Source organism: Epargyreus clarus, unplaced genomic scaffold, assembly GCF_041222505.1.
Source record: "Epargyreus clarus isolate Ecla_fem2 unplaced genomic scaffold, WU_Ecla_fem_2.2 ptg000015l, whole genome shotgun sequence".
Classification (NCBI taxonomy): Eukaryota; Metazoa; Arthropoda; class Insecta; order Lepidoptera; family Hesperiidae; genus Epargyreus; species Epargyreus clarus.
Window position 1 is genome coordinate 7,726,962 of NW_027332223.1, and position 16,491 is coordinate 7,743,452.

Sequence of the window (16,491 nt, forward strand, 5' to 3'; positions counted from 1 at the left end):
CAAATAATAGACTTTTTGGTCCAAAAGATCGATTCTCCGATTAATCGATCTTAGATCGCCATCCCTAGTTCCCGTGGGATTTCCGGGATAAAAACTATCCTATGTCCGTTCTCGGGTCTCAGACTATCTTTGTACAAAATTTCATTAAAATCGGTTCAGTGGTTTAGGCGTGAAGAAAAGACAACCAGACAGACAGACAGACAGACAGACAGACAGAGTTACTTTCGGATTTATAATATTAGTAAGGATGAGCGTTGAAATAATACCTATACGGTATTAATGACGTAAGAGTCTGGCTTTTAGAACCTTCGCCGCGCTCGAGCGTTAACTACACGCTGTGCGACAACAAAAGACTTAGTAGGTACGTCACGCGTATCGTAATATAATATATCAACATGCTATGATCTTCAAGAAAAACTATTAATATTATATGGTTGAATGCGAAATTAGAACTAGTTATGAAATAAGAAAACAACAAAGTGCCATATCTTTTATTCACTAATGTTATTGGTAGGTTCATACAACTATAATGAAAAAAAATTACACATCATATCGTCTTATGGGTTCGGTATTGACATTATAATTATTGATTTTTATGTAATTTTTAATATATTCTCTGTCGCTTTCTGTTATCATCGACCAACTCTCCAACTCTACTAGCACTTGCAAACTCATACAACTTTGAATTATCCTTTCTACTGATAACATGGATAAGAAATCTGATTGCATTATACGCAACTCCTTTAGGTAAATCAATGGATTTTTATCTAAAAGTTTGAAAATAAATTCATCAGTAAGTTGGACTGCTGTACCAAAGTGAATAAATTCTACATTTAGACAATTCGTGAGAAGAAATAATAATTGCTCATCGGTGAATGTTGATACACAGGTAATTTTCTTCAAATTTCTAAAGGGCAATATTTCTAACTTTTTTGTGTATAATGACGTGTGCTGTATAAGCGTACAATTGTAGAGTGTTAAGGTTTCAAGTAATGGACACATTTGGCTGATGTACATTAAAGCATTAATGTCAATTTGGTCTACGTGTTCCAGGTGTAGATAAACAATATTGCATCCTTTTACTTGAAGTACTTGTTTTATTTGGTCAGCATAAAAATCACAGGATAATAGTTTTAATTCACGCAAATCTTGTAGACCTATTAGTGCCATGAGGTCACTTTGTAAAGTATTGTGAAAAACAGTCATATTTCTAATAAAAGGGCACATTTCAATCGCTAGATTTAAATGATTATTTGTGGCATAACGACTTACAAAAATTTTCAATTGAAATGGACCAACTTTTGGATCTGTGAAATGTATATATTCAAGAACTTTTCCAATCTCATCACATCTGCCGATATCTTCTAATGTTTTACAGTTCAGTAGCAACTTTACGAAACCTTCCCATGTTACAAAAGTATGATAAAGTTGTATACTTTTTAAATATTTTAATTTTACAATGATATCTATGCTTTCATTTGTTACACATTTCGAGCACGATACGTCTAATTTTCTTATATTTTTGCAATTGTCTACTATACATTTTAAAATTCGGTCAGTACAATCGTAGTTAATAAATAAGTATTTGAGACTGTGCAATTCTTTCAAGGACTGAATAATAGCACCTTCCATATCGGAAGTTTTCCAGCCTCCTGAAAGAGAGCCTAAATTTAAATAAACGAGTCCAGTAAGCATTTGAAGTTTTGAATAAAAAACTGAGCGCATCATCTTCGGTATGGTGTCAATAGATACGACTTTATAATTCTTTGTAAATAGTACTTCGGTCATTTTGACAACGACGTTCATTTGGCTTACAAACTTTCCCATCGACCCTCGAAATCCTAGCGAGCGCTTAGTTTTTTCACAGAGTTCTGATAACGCCCGAATAGCTTCAAGAGCTAACTGATCATGTAGCATCCATGGCACGTTGTAATCCAGGTGATCACGGATGTTCTCTACACTGCGGGATAAAGTGAATTGGGCTTTGTTTGGGTTCTGCTGTGCTAACGAAGCAATTGGCAACATCTGAAGTTCAGCTTGTTTAGCTATCCAATCTCCGAGACTTCTTAAAGCTAGACATTCTAGTGCTTTTGGTTGCTTATATCTTGATGATTTCATGGTTTCTACAACAGAAATGAATACATTTTTTTTTACATATCAATATATTATATTTACAGATAATTTTAATAAATACAAAGTTTACATGTTTTTACTAAACTGGAAATGATTATAGGTATATTTTTTTGTAACTTGAATGTCAGAAACTCTATTTAAGATCCAAGTCATTTTAATTATTGGTAGATAGGTAGGTAAAGGTGGTAAACTCACTGTAGTTCGACTCTGGCGGATTATCTAGGGTACCTAGGATTGATTATAGATGTCCCTGGGCGGCAGTAGCCACTTACCTTCTATAAAATGGAATTCATGCTGGTCTGCTACTCTTACAATATAAGGTAATTCTAGTCATTTCAAGATCGTAAATTATCTTCGTAACTCTAACGCCAAAAAATACTTTAATATTTATATGTGTATGTGTACCTAAATTGTAATTTAGAATAAGTACCAAATATGCTCCCATGTAAGTGAATTTCTTGTAATTCTTAATGAGAATAAATTTTCTTAAACCATACATACAGTGAGTTAGTTCAACACGATGTTTTGCTTCGTTCTTGTGCATAATAGCACAATAATAGTGTGAGTAAATATTAATCGCTTCGATCTGTGATAGAACTTCACCTAATAGGTGATATATATAAGGGGTAAGTGAGTATTCATCCTTAGTTATGTAGCAGTCCATACGAATAAACCTACAAATGTAACACTAACTAGTAAAACCAACCAACCAAATAAGTGAAATGGTAAAAAGTTGTTTGGTAATTATTTTCAAAAAATAACACGAATAAATAATCTAAGTAGCAATAGTACTGTGCCTAATAATACCTACCCAACATTTTATTTGATTTACTCAATCAAATCACTTTTCTCAAATGTTCTCAAACTTTAATAAATGTTTTCAAATAATTATATATTAAGTCTGCACTTTATAGAAAACTGAAATCAAAATTCCACGAGCATGGGCGTTTCAACTATACAATCACACTGATGTGGATCTGTGCTTCCTATTTATATCACACGCGAGCCGTTTTAGCTCACGAGTAATCTTGGCATACATCGCAACAGCCAGGCATGTGCGCAATAGAATTTTTTAAAACACATTTAAGAATACATGAATTGTATTTAAGTTTAAGATACATATTACATTATGTTTAACATTAATCATTAACCTTACTCTTGAACGTCGCATTAGGCATAAGAATTATAAAATGCATTCGAACCTGGAGGAGGAGGATGCTGTTTATTAAGGTTTATAATCTCGAAATCTGAATTCGCGGTGAAATATTCGTATTTGTTGAAAAAGTCGACAGGCGCTCTGAACTTTTAAGTGTGGAAATGAATTGTGAATGAGTAGTGTAAATGAATATTCCTTCATTCAGTTTATTTGTAGTGTGTACATAGATAGGATAATATATCTATGTGTGTGTGTGGGGTGCATTTCACTGCGGTTCAGATCTATTATCTCATAGATTGTTGCTAATAGAATGATTGTAAAGGAGATGTTTCATTTTCGGCCATCTCATGTACACTATATCTAAAAAACACGAATAATTTGTATAATTGAAGAAAAATACACAAATATTTTGATAACCTAAAGTATTCCTGTTTAAAAATATTTAAAATAAGCATTCCTCATTGAAATATTGAATATGGCGAAATACTGTCAATGTCAAGTTTTCAAAACTGTCGATGTCGGTCAGGGAACCTTGGTGTACCCCACACATAGGTTACTATATTCTTTGCATGTCGGTAATAGGGAATATGCACATTTTTATTTTATTATCTTAAAGCACTTATCACACCGTTTTAACATAGTAAAAATATAAACAATGTTATGGGTGTTTGAATTTTTTTTTTTTTTTAATATTTAAAGTATCAATAAAATTTAAGACATTTGAACGCCGCCATTTTACGCGCTCTTTAAATGACATCACGTAGCGTGATTTGTATTGATATTGATGATAACTGTATGCACATAAAGGTATTATTAAACGTTTTCAGGTTTCATCGCTATTTACATCATGGGAAAGGCTAAATAACCACTTTATAAATATTTCCTAGAGTTATTGTGCAAAACCACTAACCTAAATACATTATATAGTGTTTTTTCCTTTGCAAAAGATGCGAAAATACGAAAAATGTGGTGCAAGATTATAGGAAACAGATAAAGTATCTCCAAAATCGCATTAACATTTGCATTTACAGTAACAAACAATAATTTTAGGTAAATAATTTTAAAATATGGCATTGATCATCTACTTGTTTAGGTACTTATGGACTTCTACATCAAACACTATCATTTGAAACACACAAAATGCATTATAATCCATTATAATATTATAAAGATTGGTGAAGATAGGTGATAGGTAGAAGGTGGTAGAACCCTTTGTGGTTCGACTCCAGCGGCACCACCGCCACACCTATTTCTATCTAATAACAGCGGTGTTAGGCGCTGCTGTGTTCCGGTTTGAAGGCTGTGGTAAGGGAGGCAGACTTTTCCCAGGCGTTCCAGCTTAGTCCTCAGGGGTAGCGGCGCAGCTGTGGCCGACCTTAGGTGGGAATATCTAATCCTATCTGGGGTTGATTACAGATGTCCATGGGCGGCAGTAGCCACTTACCATCAGGTGGATACAGTCCACGTCTGCTACTCCTATATTATGAAAAAAAAGAAGAAAGAATAAGTTATGATTAGTTAAATATTTCTGAATAGACCTATGCATAAAAACCAGTTTATTCATTTTGCATATTTTAGGTAAATAGTCCGATTGTGCTTTGACAAAACTACTTTCAATAATTATTCTTGATTATTCCTAATAATACTATGTAGAAAAATCGTACTAGGTAATAAATAACACTGTAGGAATATAGACAAAAACAATTTTTCTCTCGAACAGTTTGAATATCGACGCCTATAAACATCGTAACATGCTATGTGACGTCATTTTTCGATTCGACCAATGGGAATGCGTTTTGCAAATTTGAATTTCGCTCGCATAATTTACGATTTTTGATTAAAGTTTTAAACAATTTAATACGAAATAAAGAAAAAATAATGGTTTAGATGTAAACTCAGGACCGTAATGTACCGAGGAAAAAAATAACAAGCAAATCTAAATCACATGCATATTCCCTATTATATATTAAATATTGACAAATATAATAGTTAATTTTTTCCACTTCTTATGTAGGTCTGCCAACCTAGCAACATTATAATGGCCAGTGGCGCCCCTGCCAAACGCATCAAGATTGTTGGGTTATAATGGTGCGGCTACACTTTGCTCCACGTACGCCCGCTCCGATTTCACCCGCGTTAAAAAAATCTAACTATGTCATAAACAACAACAAAATGTCAAGACGAAATGGCCTTTGCAGTGTGGCTCCCGGGGCCCTAATGTAATTTCAAAGTTTTCTTTAGGATGTATACATACCCATCATCATCATCATCATCATCAACAACCCATTATTGTGCCCAATAACACTGCTGGGCACGGGTCTCCTCTCGGAATGAAAAGGATTAGGCCACAGTCCAGCGCGCTGACCAAGTGCTAATTGGTAGACTTCACATACCTTTCAGATTTTTTTTATAAATCTCAGGTATGCATCGTGAGGAAAACGATTTTTCCCTTCACCGTTTTAAGTAATATATAATTAATGTCTAATACGCAAAGACCTTTGAAAAATCAGAGGTGCGTGCCTGGGATTTGATCCTCTAACCCCTCGATCGAGAGGCCGCGTTCCTTAACCACTTCCGTCAAACGGGATATAAAGTATCCTTATCCGTTTCTTGGTTCTAAGCTTGTCTCCACTAATTTTCAGCCAAATCGGATAAATAGTGTAACTAACACGAGTTTCTTTTATATATATAGATTATAGCACACATACATTTTTCTTATAATCTTTTTTATTATATATACCATGAAGACGTCTTTTATATGTTTCAGATGACCTTTTTTTGAAAATCTTATCATGAAAAGAATTTAGGGGATGATTATGACATCTGGATTATCGATACTATAGTATATTTGGTACTAATATTTGGTTGTACGTAATTAATTAATCCGTTAAAAAAAATAAAAAGTAATTTAACATTATAAGATCTTAAACTAAATTAATAAACTATATAAAAATAACTAACTAAAATTATAAATAATATAAATGAGCCAGATCGCTGCCCCGCGGTAGTGTACCCAAGACACTAGCAGCATTACCTCGTTGTATTGCCAAACTTAATTGTTGACCGAGGTAAGTTCCAGCTCTTGGGTCACCAGAGGTCTCGATCAAACGCGAAGACAATTCTTTACAAAATTGCTTCGCTTCCGGTCCCCACGGTCCCATAGTCTCAACTGCGAAGGGCACAAATATGTAACTCTGTGAAATAGCTGCATATTTGCGCCGCTTTACAGCCTCCGCAGAATCGGCCGCCGCACCAGCACGCATCGAGGTTGCCCGAATATGAGACGGTGCCATGATATCGACATCTCATACCATTTTTTTTTCGAGGGGGAAACCTTCAAAAGGTACCCGACGACGTGGGAGCGACGCCGGGTTATGTGGGATTTTTTTACCGCACTAAAACCCCCCCGATGGCCGTCCTCAGCGCATGTTGGAGATCTCCGGGACCTCCGACGGAACACAACCGGAGTCCTCCAAGTGCGATGCCCGGATTGGGCTCTGCCCTGGGGAAGCGTTCGCTCCTCCCACAACATCTGGTGATTACGACGGTATGCGACCACACATAACGCCGTCTTTTCCGGGGTAGCATACTGGACGGTTCGTGCTCCCACTCTTGTCGCCCGCAACCCCGGTAGCCCCCTTTCAGTTGCCACTTATGACAGGCAGAGGATACCGTAGCCCTATTCTAGTCCCGGAACTACAGGGACACCGCGCCGGGAGGCGTTATCTACGCCTTTGGCGTCTCCTTCGCCGGGCGGGATCGGTGCGGTCCTTGGCCCGTTCGGCGTCCTCTTTAGCGACGACACTATCCCACGCTTCGCCAGAACAGACCATCGCCGTAACAACAGTCCCCGGGGAGAGATCCGGCCCTATGTGCTGCACCAGGATCTGCCGCTCAGGTCGCCACCAGGTGTGCTGCGCAGAATCCTGGGCATATCCACAATGGTGACACCGTTTTAGATATGCCATCCCTTCACCACCATCACCACCACCACCATCCCATACTAAGGACCTTCCCTGTTTCCAGGAAACGAGTGTCAAATCAACTGACCGCTTGCCATCATCACGCACTATACCGTTCGGCTATTTGATACTACTAATACTACTTTGGCAAAGGGAGATCTCCCGCCGGGCTAGGTGATCATGCCCGGGGAGCGGCCGTGCTCCCACAGTCTCAGTTCGGAGCTGGTATATATGCAAGATGTTTAGAAAACATCGATAGCGTAATTCAACAGCGCCATCTGTTGACGAGTAGAGGGAAGTCGCTACATCACCCCATGCTCAGACCGGAGGTCGATCCGCTGATTTCTTCAGTGTTCCGCTAAGTCTTCGTCCAGACTACAAGCACCTCGGAACGCCCTCGTAAGCCTACGGTGAGTCGAGATGTGAAGACGAACCGAGGTCTCGAGGTTGGAGTGAAGAGAGACGGCGAGCTGGGCTACTCGAGCCGTCCGGGAAGTCGCGGAGAGCAGCTGGACCAGGCACAGGTAGTGTCTTCACGATGCACTGCGATGCACCTGATGAGCAACTGAACGGATGCTGAGGAGGTTGCAATCCATCCAGGGAGTGAGATTGCCACCATCGATGAGGGTCAGAAGGGACGTATTTCTGTCTGGGGTCACCACTTTGGCAAAGGCAGATCTCCCGCTGGGCTAGGTGATCATGCCCGGGGAGCGGCCGTGCTCCAACACTCTCAGTTCGGAGCTTGTATATATGCAAGATGTTTTGAAAACTTCGATAGCGTGATTCAACAGCGCCATCTGTTGACGAGTAGTGGGAAATCGCTACACTACTACTGTGGTACTAATTGATTGATGGTATACTTATTTCTTTACGATATACAATATATTTTTGAACCAGTGGCATCCCTAAAAAACCTACAAAATTCTGCAAGCGACGTCATGACATGCGACATGACGATCGCTAATTCCCCATCACTTGACGAGTGTTTGGCCGCCTAGGTAAAGTACAATACTATACTCTTTGGTAGAACTTATCAAACTCAATATGTCAATGTCAATGTATCGATATTGACATAAGTCATGTGGGTCATGTCAACTCATGTCATGCCATTCATTGGAATAAATATAAATTTTATCGTGTCATGGATTGTCATGCATATTATTTACTTGATGCCGAGTAGTTTGAAGTAATTAACGAATTTATTATCAACGATGTATAATAAACAGATAAGCTAGGATTATTATCTGGTTTACACTCATTTCGATGTCAAATATAATATAGGTAGTTTGCATCGGACAACGCTAATTAGGAAGTTATACAAAATGACTTTACCGCTGCCAATTCCGCCTTGTGCGAAGAGGGACGGTCTAAGCGGCTTGGGGTGCGAACGATTTGAATACGCTAGTAGCATGGCTACAACATTGTTGGCTCCAGTAAAAACTGAACGGGAAATACTCGAGCATTCCATGTCGGAGGATGATCCCAATGCTAACACACAGTTACCAAGTGAAGTCGGGAAGCAGCTCCGGTGGGGCCCGCGGCACCGGGGCGCTCAGGAACTCGCAGAATTGTACAGTCCAGGTACATGGATTTTTTATAACAACAAAATTCATTAGATGATATATTTATCACACAAAGTTCTCAGAGACTAAACAATAAAAAACTGCTATTTGAAATTGGTTTCACCAATATTTTCCTCTGTAAATAAAAATATTCCATAATGTACCTTCATAAAGTTACTGATATATAAGAGAAATGTAAAAGGATAAGACATCTGCAAAAACTCACTGTTCAAATTCTTAATTATCATTTGAATTATCAAATTATTTATGTCATTAAATAATATGATTAATTGATGTTGGTTGAAATTATACACTCGTACTTGGCTGTTATTTTTTCAATATGTAATTTTTGTTTCAAAAAATAATTAATTATGATGTTAAAAAATGCCATAGTAGGATACAGTATTTTGTACATTTAAATTTTATTATTGACTTGTTGCATCAAACAATCAAATGGTAAAAGTGAACATACTCATACTATTATATTACATTACATACTATTACATTGAATCATATTGAATTATGTACATAATGTGTTATTCATATTACATAATAACTAATATTGACTGTTGAAAGGCCCTGAACAGATTATTCAATAAAATAATGTTCACATTCCATATAATTAAAAAAAAAAATATATATATAATGAAATTTGCTTTTCCTAATTTTTTATTATTTTTTAATATTCAAATACATGGCAATAATCTGCTCTTACAGCATTGACCAAGTAGTAAAAGGATACATTAGATTTACTATAACATTCATTAAACGTCTTTGTTTTGACTTTGTTGTGAACACCTGATCTCTATTAGTACCAAAACAGTATTGTGCTGTCCAAGTCATGTTAGTAATGTTCTGGGACAAACCAGTCAAAACCAGCAGACACTGAATACTATGTGTCATTTTCATTCAACTCATGAACCTCCTGTGACTACTTTGTCTTTTGACTTTACTATCATTTAATGTTGTAATTGAATTGCTCTGACCCTTATTGTTCCATAACAATGAGAGATTCCATAACAATTTTTCCATAATAATGGCTCATATTCAGTGCAACAAATAAATTTAGAGAGATTTAGATATTTTTTGAATTACTATTATTAACATGCCACTTCTGCATGTTTTTTAAATGTAGGGATTTTTAGAAGTCAGTGGTTTTGTAGTCGTGCATGGTTTGTAGCGAAATGCGGGGAATAGGTTTCATTTCAGAATTAAAAAGTTCATCATGGCTAAATGTAGATTGGTATACTTAATGCACTATTTGGAATATCCATCACTCAAAAAGTACTATTACATTAATTACTAATTTTAAAATGTGAAATTGTTCAACAGGTAAACGGATCCAAGAATGGGTGTGCGTGGTGGTTTGCTGCACTTTGTGTGTGTGTGCCGGTGCATTGATGGCCAGATATATCCGAGCAGATGCATCATTACTCCTGGCAGCTATAGCTGGTGTTTTGACTGCTGACTTCGCGTCGGGAGTCGTGCACTGGGCTGCTGACACGTGGGGAGCAGTTGACCTACCCATAATAGGCAAGGTATTTAGAAAATTAAGGCGTTATTATACTGAGTTCCATTGTTCTTATTGATACCCACCCAATGGTGAACTGTGACATTAATGGCTTTTAATTTAGAATGCCCAATGACAGGACGGCAATGTCATAAAGTCCTAATGTTAATTTCGCTGTTGAATAGTGCGGTGACTAGACGTGAGATATAGTATGTCTGAATATAGTTTCTTGCCCCTGAATTTTATTTTTAACTAACACAAGAAATTCGTCTAAATATTCTCTAGACATTCTTAAATAATTAACAATTGCTTGGATCTTGTTTCTGTTTGATGTTTTTCAACAAGAACACTAACAATAATATTTCTTCGTCAGTCCATGGCCTGAATGCGGTTAAATAAATTCAGTCAGATACACTTTCAATTTAGGCAATTGGTATCGGACGGTTACCGTACTGCAGCGGCACAACGACACAGCAGCAAAACGTCTAAATTGAAAGCACCCTAACATTCCTCATTTTAAAATAATTCCATGACCGGTAATGCAATGCGATATTAACAGGCAATGAAGGTGTTATTATTGAGTATCATAAGAAACACCAGTACTGTATCAGTTATACATGAAATAAAAGAACCTTGCCCATAATCATATCATTATCGCCAAAAATCCGACATCAATATAAAACGTTTTTGTTAATCATCTATTACATATTTACTATTACTGTGGGATTAGATATGTACATGTACACTGATAATAAATTAATCATTGTTCATTGTTAACACATGAATCACAATAATATTTACTATCGCTTTATAAAACACACTAGTGTTATACGAATGTCATTATATTAAGTCAACCTAGCTGCCAAAACAATTGCATTGTTCTGTTAACTGCCACGTATTTACTTCGGGATTATCATAGGTTCACAAGCCCTTGCTTGCGGCTTCTCAAGATCGTAAGGTAATATAGTCATTGGTCATGATGGTTGAGAGTTAAAATTTCATGTGCGCTAGAGGCGCAGTGTGCGTTCGCGCCGTTAGAGATGTAAGTTATATATGCCGCCCCTTAGATGAATAGTCTGGCGAAAAAAAGGTTGTCAACATTACAGGCCAACCAGACCAGTTGAGTCTGAAAGGGAGACCCTTCACCCCGCCCCAGACCAATAAGAAAGACCTGTAATTTGTAATGATATCAAAAAATTGTGCCCCCCGGAGTAGGCCTTCCTGATTGAGCTGGCGGTGGAGCGCCACCGAAGTAGAGGTGAACGGAGCGGGAAATGTTTCATAAATATCTCATTAAAGTATTAAGCTAATTGTAGACGTAGGAGTTACAATACTGTACCTACACACGGACATTTAGGTAAAAGACATCTCTTCACTTCTTTCATTAATCTTGTCGGAGGACTTATTGCTATTATTTTTTTATAATCTTGTGGTGTTAAATATGGTACCTAGGTACGTAGTTATAATGGGTATAGATATTTATATATTAACATTTTCTCTACGCTAACTAAGTACGTAGGTAGGTAGGTACGCTTAAATAATCGATAGGTAATACAGCTCTACTACCGCGTTGTAATGTATGAAAAAATAATTAATAAGTGCCGAGGGTCGCGATATCGCCACAACGGAACACATTTATAGTGTCGTATTCAAAATCGATATAAGTACACACCTGAAGGGGATAGTCCTTCATTAATTATTTAATCTACTACGACTTGGGTGGCACGTACTAACTTACGAAAGTTACCACATGGTGTATTCATTAATTATTTAAAGTTATGATACACAAAACACGGTACCACTAATTTTCTGTTATAGGATTAAAATTGTGTAAGTCAATTTATGATCAAAAATAACAAATACCTACCTAAAGTTTCTGAAACACTTATAAAGCATTGTGGCACGTATTAAAAAGATTTACTGCGTTATTATCATTGATAAATAATTAAAATACTTTATGTCAAATTAACTTATGTATTTTAGTGGCGCAATTTTTACCAGAGAATTTCACGATCTAGGTATGGGTTTTTTTCTGATTTGAATTTCAGACTTATAAAAACGTCACCTTCGACCTCTTGTAATATAACTGAGTTCTGTTTAAACTTACTTATTTACATATTATACAAAACATAATTTTATTTTGCTGAATATTTATATACAGCAAATAATAATAATATACCTTTATTCTTACTGGAGTACCTACTAGTAAATAGTGACTAGAGTTTACCAACAGTTTTACAATAAAATTTAAAACAGGTCGATCGAAAACATCACTTCATTACTTTGACTAGGAATTGTCAATTAACTTCTTTACAAATACTACTTTTATATGTCCCATCCATTACAGATTATTTAAGATATTAACCGACTAAGGGTTCTAGGACCTTGAGAAATGATGATCATTAGGCAGGCAATTCTCTACCGATAAAGATATACTTTTAAAATGTAATAAATACAAAATGTTTACGCGTGTATGTAGCGTGGACATCCATACAACCACTCAGGGTGACGGGGTCACAGGGGCTTTCCCATCATGAATACTGACCATCATCAGAATGGTCGTTTTATCAACCTTACTTTTTATTCTATAGAAGTACAAATATGCATGCGATGGTACCTTCTGATGGTAATTGGTTACTGCTGCCCATGAAGTCTTACCCGTGGTCGGCCACAGATGCATTGCTACTCCTAAGGGTTAAGTTGGAATACCTACCTTGGAAAATATGTTAAAGGAACACCTACCTAACAAAGTGTAGTTTTTTTAACACCTAAACACTTAAAAATATTCTGACAGTCTACCACAATGACGGTCTAAGACTTTTTGGATTTCGAAGTTATTTCTATAGAAATTAAATAGTTTTCGCTTGGTTGGAAGTACATCCAACTTTAACTCCATTTTAAATTTGGGATCCCAATTATTTACTGTTTTTTTACAGAATTTCTTGCGTCCATTCCGAGAACACCACATCGATCCGACGTCAATTACACGTCACGACTTCGTTGAGACGAACGGTGACAACTTTGCAATCACCATTCCGGTGCTGGCGAGGATTGTGTGGCAATTACTAACGTATGAATCTGTCACTATTGTGGAACAGTTCCATTGGATTGCTTATTGGTACCTGTGCTGCATATTTGTGGCAATGACGAATCAGGTAATTTTTGTTTCTATATCTCAAAACTATGCTCGTGTGATATAATCTATAAAGTTATTATTTTATTTAATAAGTTTCTGTATTTAGATAGGCGGGTAGACCGGTAGATATACCTTTTTAAATAAAAATCCTGGCTACGCTAAAGGCAAACCAGGAAAATTATTATTTTATTTTCATTACTCTATTTCATCCATATGTTGTATGGAAGATATCGCTACATAGCGATAAGACCTGTTGCATACTACTTTGACTTGTAATGTATATTGTCGATAAATTCTACTGTAAGTGTATCGCTATTTAAATTTATTGGATTCACAAAATCGAAACATCTTTTCCAGATTCACAAATGGTCGCACACCTACTTTGGGTTGCCGACTTGGGTAGTTTGGTTGCAAGAGTGGCACATAGTGTTGCCGCGACGACACCACCGCATCCACCACGTGGCACCGCACGAGACTTACTTTTGTATAACGACCGGGTGGCTCAACTGGCCCCTGGAGAAATTGCACTTCTGGTCCACCCTCGAGACTGTTATCGAAGCTTTAACTGGATGTAAGCCACGCGCTGATGATATGAAGTGGGCCCAGAAGCGTTCCTAAAACATTGTGGTAATATAGATTAGTTATTTATTTAGCTGTACAGACCTAAAAATCCCAATTATGATATAATGTAATTCCGTCGTGATTTGGCGAAGCAAGTGGCAGAATAGAAAGAACCGTAACAAGCAATCTTTCGGAGACTAACAGGTTTTATAAACAAACTTGATATTTGCCATGTTATTGCCTTTATGAGAGAAAACTAATAAGTTTATTTTATAAGTTAAATAATTCGAGTTCATTCTGGACTTGATAGTTTTATAAACACATTTGCTGCGAAAGATTATACTATAATATAAAGTTGTAAAAGTTCATCAGCTATAATGGACAGGTCTTGCTAATGTAATTCTTATTATAGGTACACGATAAGTAATATTAATATCAATTATTAACTTTACGCAATGGTGACATTTTTGCTATTTTCAACCAAAACTTAGAATTAATAATTATTCAAGCAGAGCTTGAAAATTGTGGTATGCATGCAGTTATAAAAATATTATATTGTGGTATACGCATCTATATTCGAAATGGTTCTGAAGTTAAAGGTATTTTCGAACGATCCAGTAAACTTTCTTTTTCATTTCTATGTTGTAATTGTAAATAATTATGTTTTTTTTTTATGAAACAATATCAAAAATAACAGCAAGGCACGAATATTTAATATTCGAAGTCGTTTCGAGTTATTGTGAAATTATCATGAAAATGGGTGCGTTTACAATAAAATATTTTAACTGATAAAAGTTTGCTTTAGAGTAAGTAAAGTTTACACGTACAATTTTAAGACCAGTTTATAATAATTTCGGTTCTTTGCATTTCTAGTTGTCTCGAGTAATTTTAAATAATGTTGTTATTGCTTATTTATTTATTTACCAATAAAAATATACAGATTGTGTGCAGCTAATATAATACGAGGAATTTTACATTTATTTTTAGTAAAGTGTTAATATATTAATAGAGTATTACGCCTTTTTTGAAAAGTTTCTTCAATTATTCGTAACTTCTTAAACTAGCCTAAAAATTTATTTATTTCATTTTCTAAATACCATAAAAATAAGTTACAATTTATTAATAAATAAATACTGAATTTCATGAAGACCTGACTTACTCATGTAGTAAGAAATAAAAGTATGATACTGCTTCGTGAATAAAATTAATTTGGGAATTTACCACATTAGCCACTCGCCATCTGGCGACTGGTGTTTCGTGCCTGGCTGTAATAATACTAATGTAATACAAGAATGATGTGGTACATAGTACCACCGAATTACTCCCTAATACATGTATAAAAATGTTCTAGAATACGGTCAACAAAAGTGACTCATAATAGATAATTTTAAAATTATCTGAAAATAATTGAATGTATTCAATTGTAATGAGAAGAAAGTAACCTAAACCCTCAAAATACAACAGGAAAGAACGCATGGACATTAGATGTACCTGAGTATACACCAAGTGATAGGCGTCAGCGTATAGCTAAACGAGCTCGCGTAACACTTAAGTCCAATAAGCCCTAAATCGTTAAAAATTCGCACTCTGTAATTTAAAAAAAATATATTTTTTATTACCAGGTTTCAATTAAATAAGTTAATTATAAGGCAAAATAGAGCAGAGATTTTTTTTATATAATATAGGAGTATCAGACGAGCATGCAGTCCACTTGATGGTAAGTGGCTAATGCCGCCCATGGACATCTGTAATCAACCCCAGATAGGATTAAATATTCCTACCTGAGGTCGGCCACAGATGTGCCGCTACCCCTGAGGACTAAGTTGAAACGCCTCGGTAAAGTCTGTCTCCCGTACCACACCCTTCAAAACGGAACACAGCAGCGCCTAACACTGCTGTTATGAGGCAGAAATAGGTGTGGCGGTGGTGCCGCCGGAGTCGAACCACAAAGAGTTCTACCACCTACAGAGAGATCCCAAGTCGCTTTACAAAGACAAAGTTGCGGTCATTTTTTTTTTTTGCTATAATAATATAATATATAACAAACCTTAGTACATAATTGTAACTACCCTTTTTATTTAAAGATCAGATAAAATATATGTAAAGTTTCTAAAAGTGATTCATAAAATTTATCTTGCGTTATTATAAACATTTCAATAATTTGGCACAAAGAGTATAAAAGTTTCACATATATTTTTTACAAGAGCGTAATACCCTATTAATTTATTATTTTAATGTATGTATGTAATCCGTTATACATTCAGTTCTGTTTTTATATCAATTGGGAATTTCAGTCTTAATTTTATTTTTTAAATTTTGGAACACGATTAAGTGACCTTTTCTCTATTACTACAAAGTCATGAGAGAAAAGACTGCATATTAAGCATGGTATTAAAATTACATAAAAATGTCATGTGAATTGACAAATAAATCAAGAGTACCTATATAGAGTATAAATATAAACATACATT

General features: G+C 35.9%; 2 protein-coding genes across 3 annotated transcripts; one reads left to right on the top strand and one right to left on the bottom strand.

Moving 5' to 3' along the window:
* Window positions 1-476: 476 nt before the first annotated feature.
* On the bottom strand, window positions 477-3,455 carry LOC140748349 (uncharacterized). Of its 2 annotated transcripts, none has more exons than XM_073081191.1 (2): window positions 3,336-3,455; window positions 477-2,123 (listed from the first exon to the last, which is right to left on the bottom strand). In XM_073081191.1, exon 2 carries the CDS (start codon window positions 2,116-2,118, stop codon window positions 541-543), a length of 1,578 nt encoding a protein of 525 aa, XP_072937292.1. In that variant the 5' UTR covers window positions 2,119-2,123; window positions 3,336-3,455; the 3' UTR covers window positions 477-540. The 2 variants fall into 2 exon arrangements, with proteins under 2 accessions (XP_072937292.1, XP_072937291.1); XM_073081190.1 differs by lacking the exon at window positions 3,336-3,455 and adding an exon at window positions 2,945-3,150.
* A 4,871-nt stretch (window positions 3,456-8,326) lies between these two features.
* Kua (Plasmanylethanolamine desaturase Kua) lies at window positions 8,327-16,015 on the top strand. Its single transcript, XM_073080409.1, has 4 exons — window positions 8,327-8,832; window positions 10,146-10,351; window positions 13,260-13,478; window positions 13,817-16,015. Exons 1-4 carry the CDS (start codon window positions 8,574-8,576, stop codon window positions 14,075-14,077), a joined length of 945 nt encoding a protein of 314 aa, XP_072936510.1. The 5' UTR covers window positions 8,327-8,573; the 3' UTR covers window positions 14,078-16,015.
* Window positions 16,016-16,491: the final 476 nt, after the last annotated feature.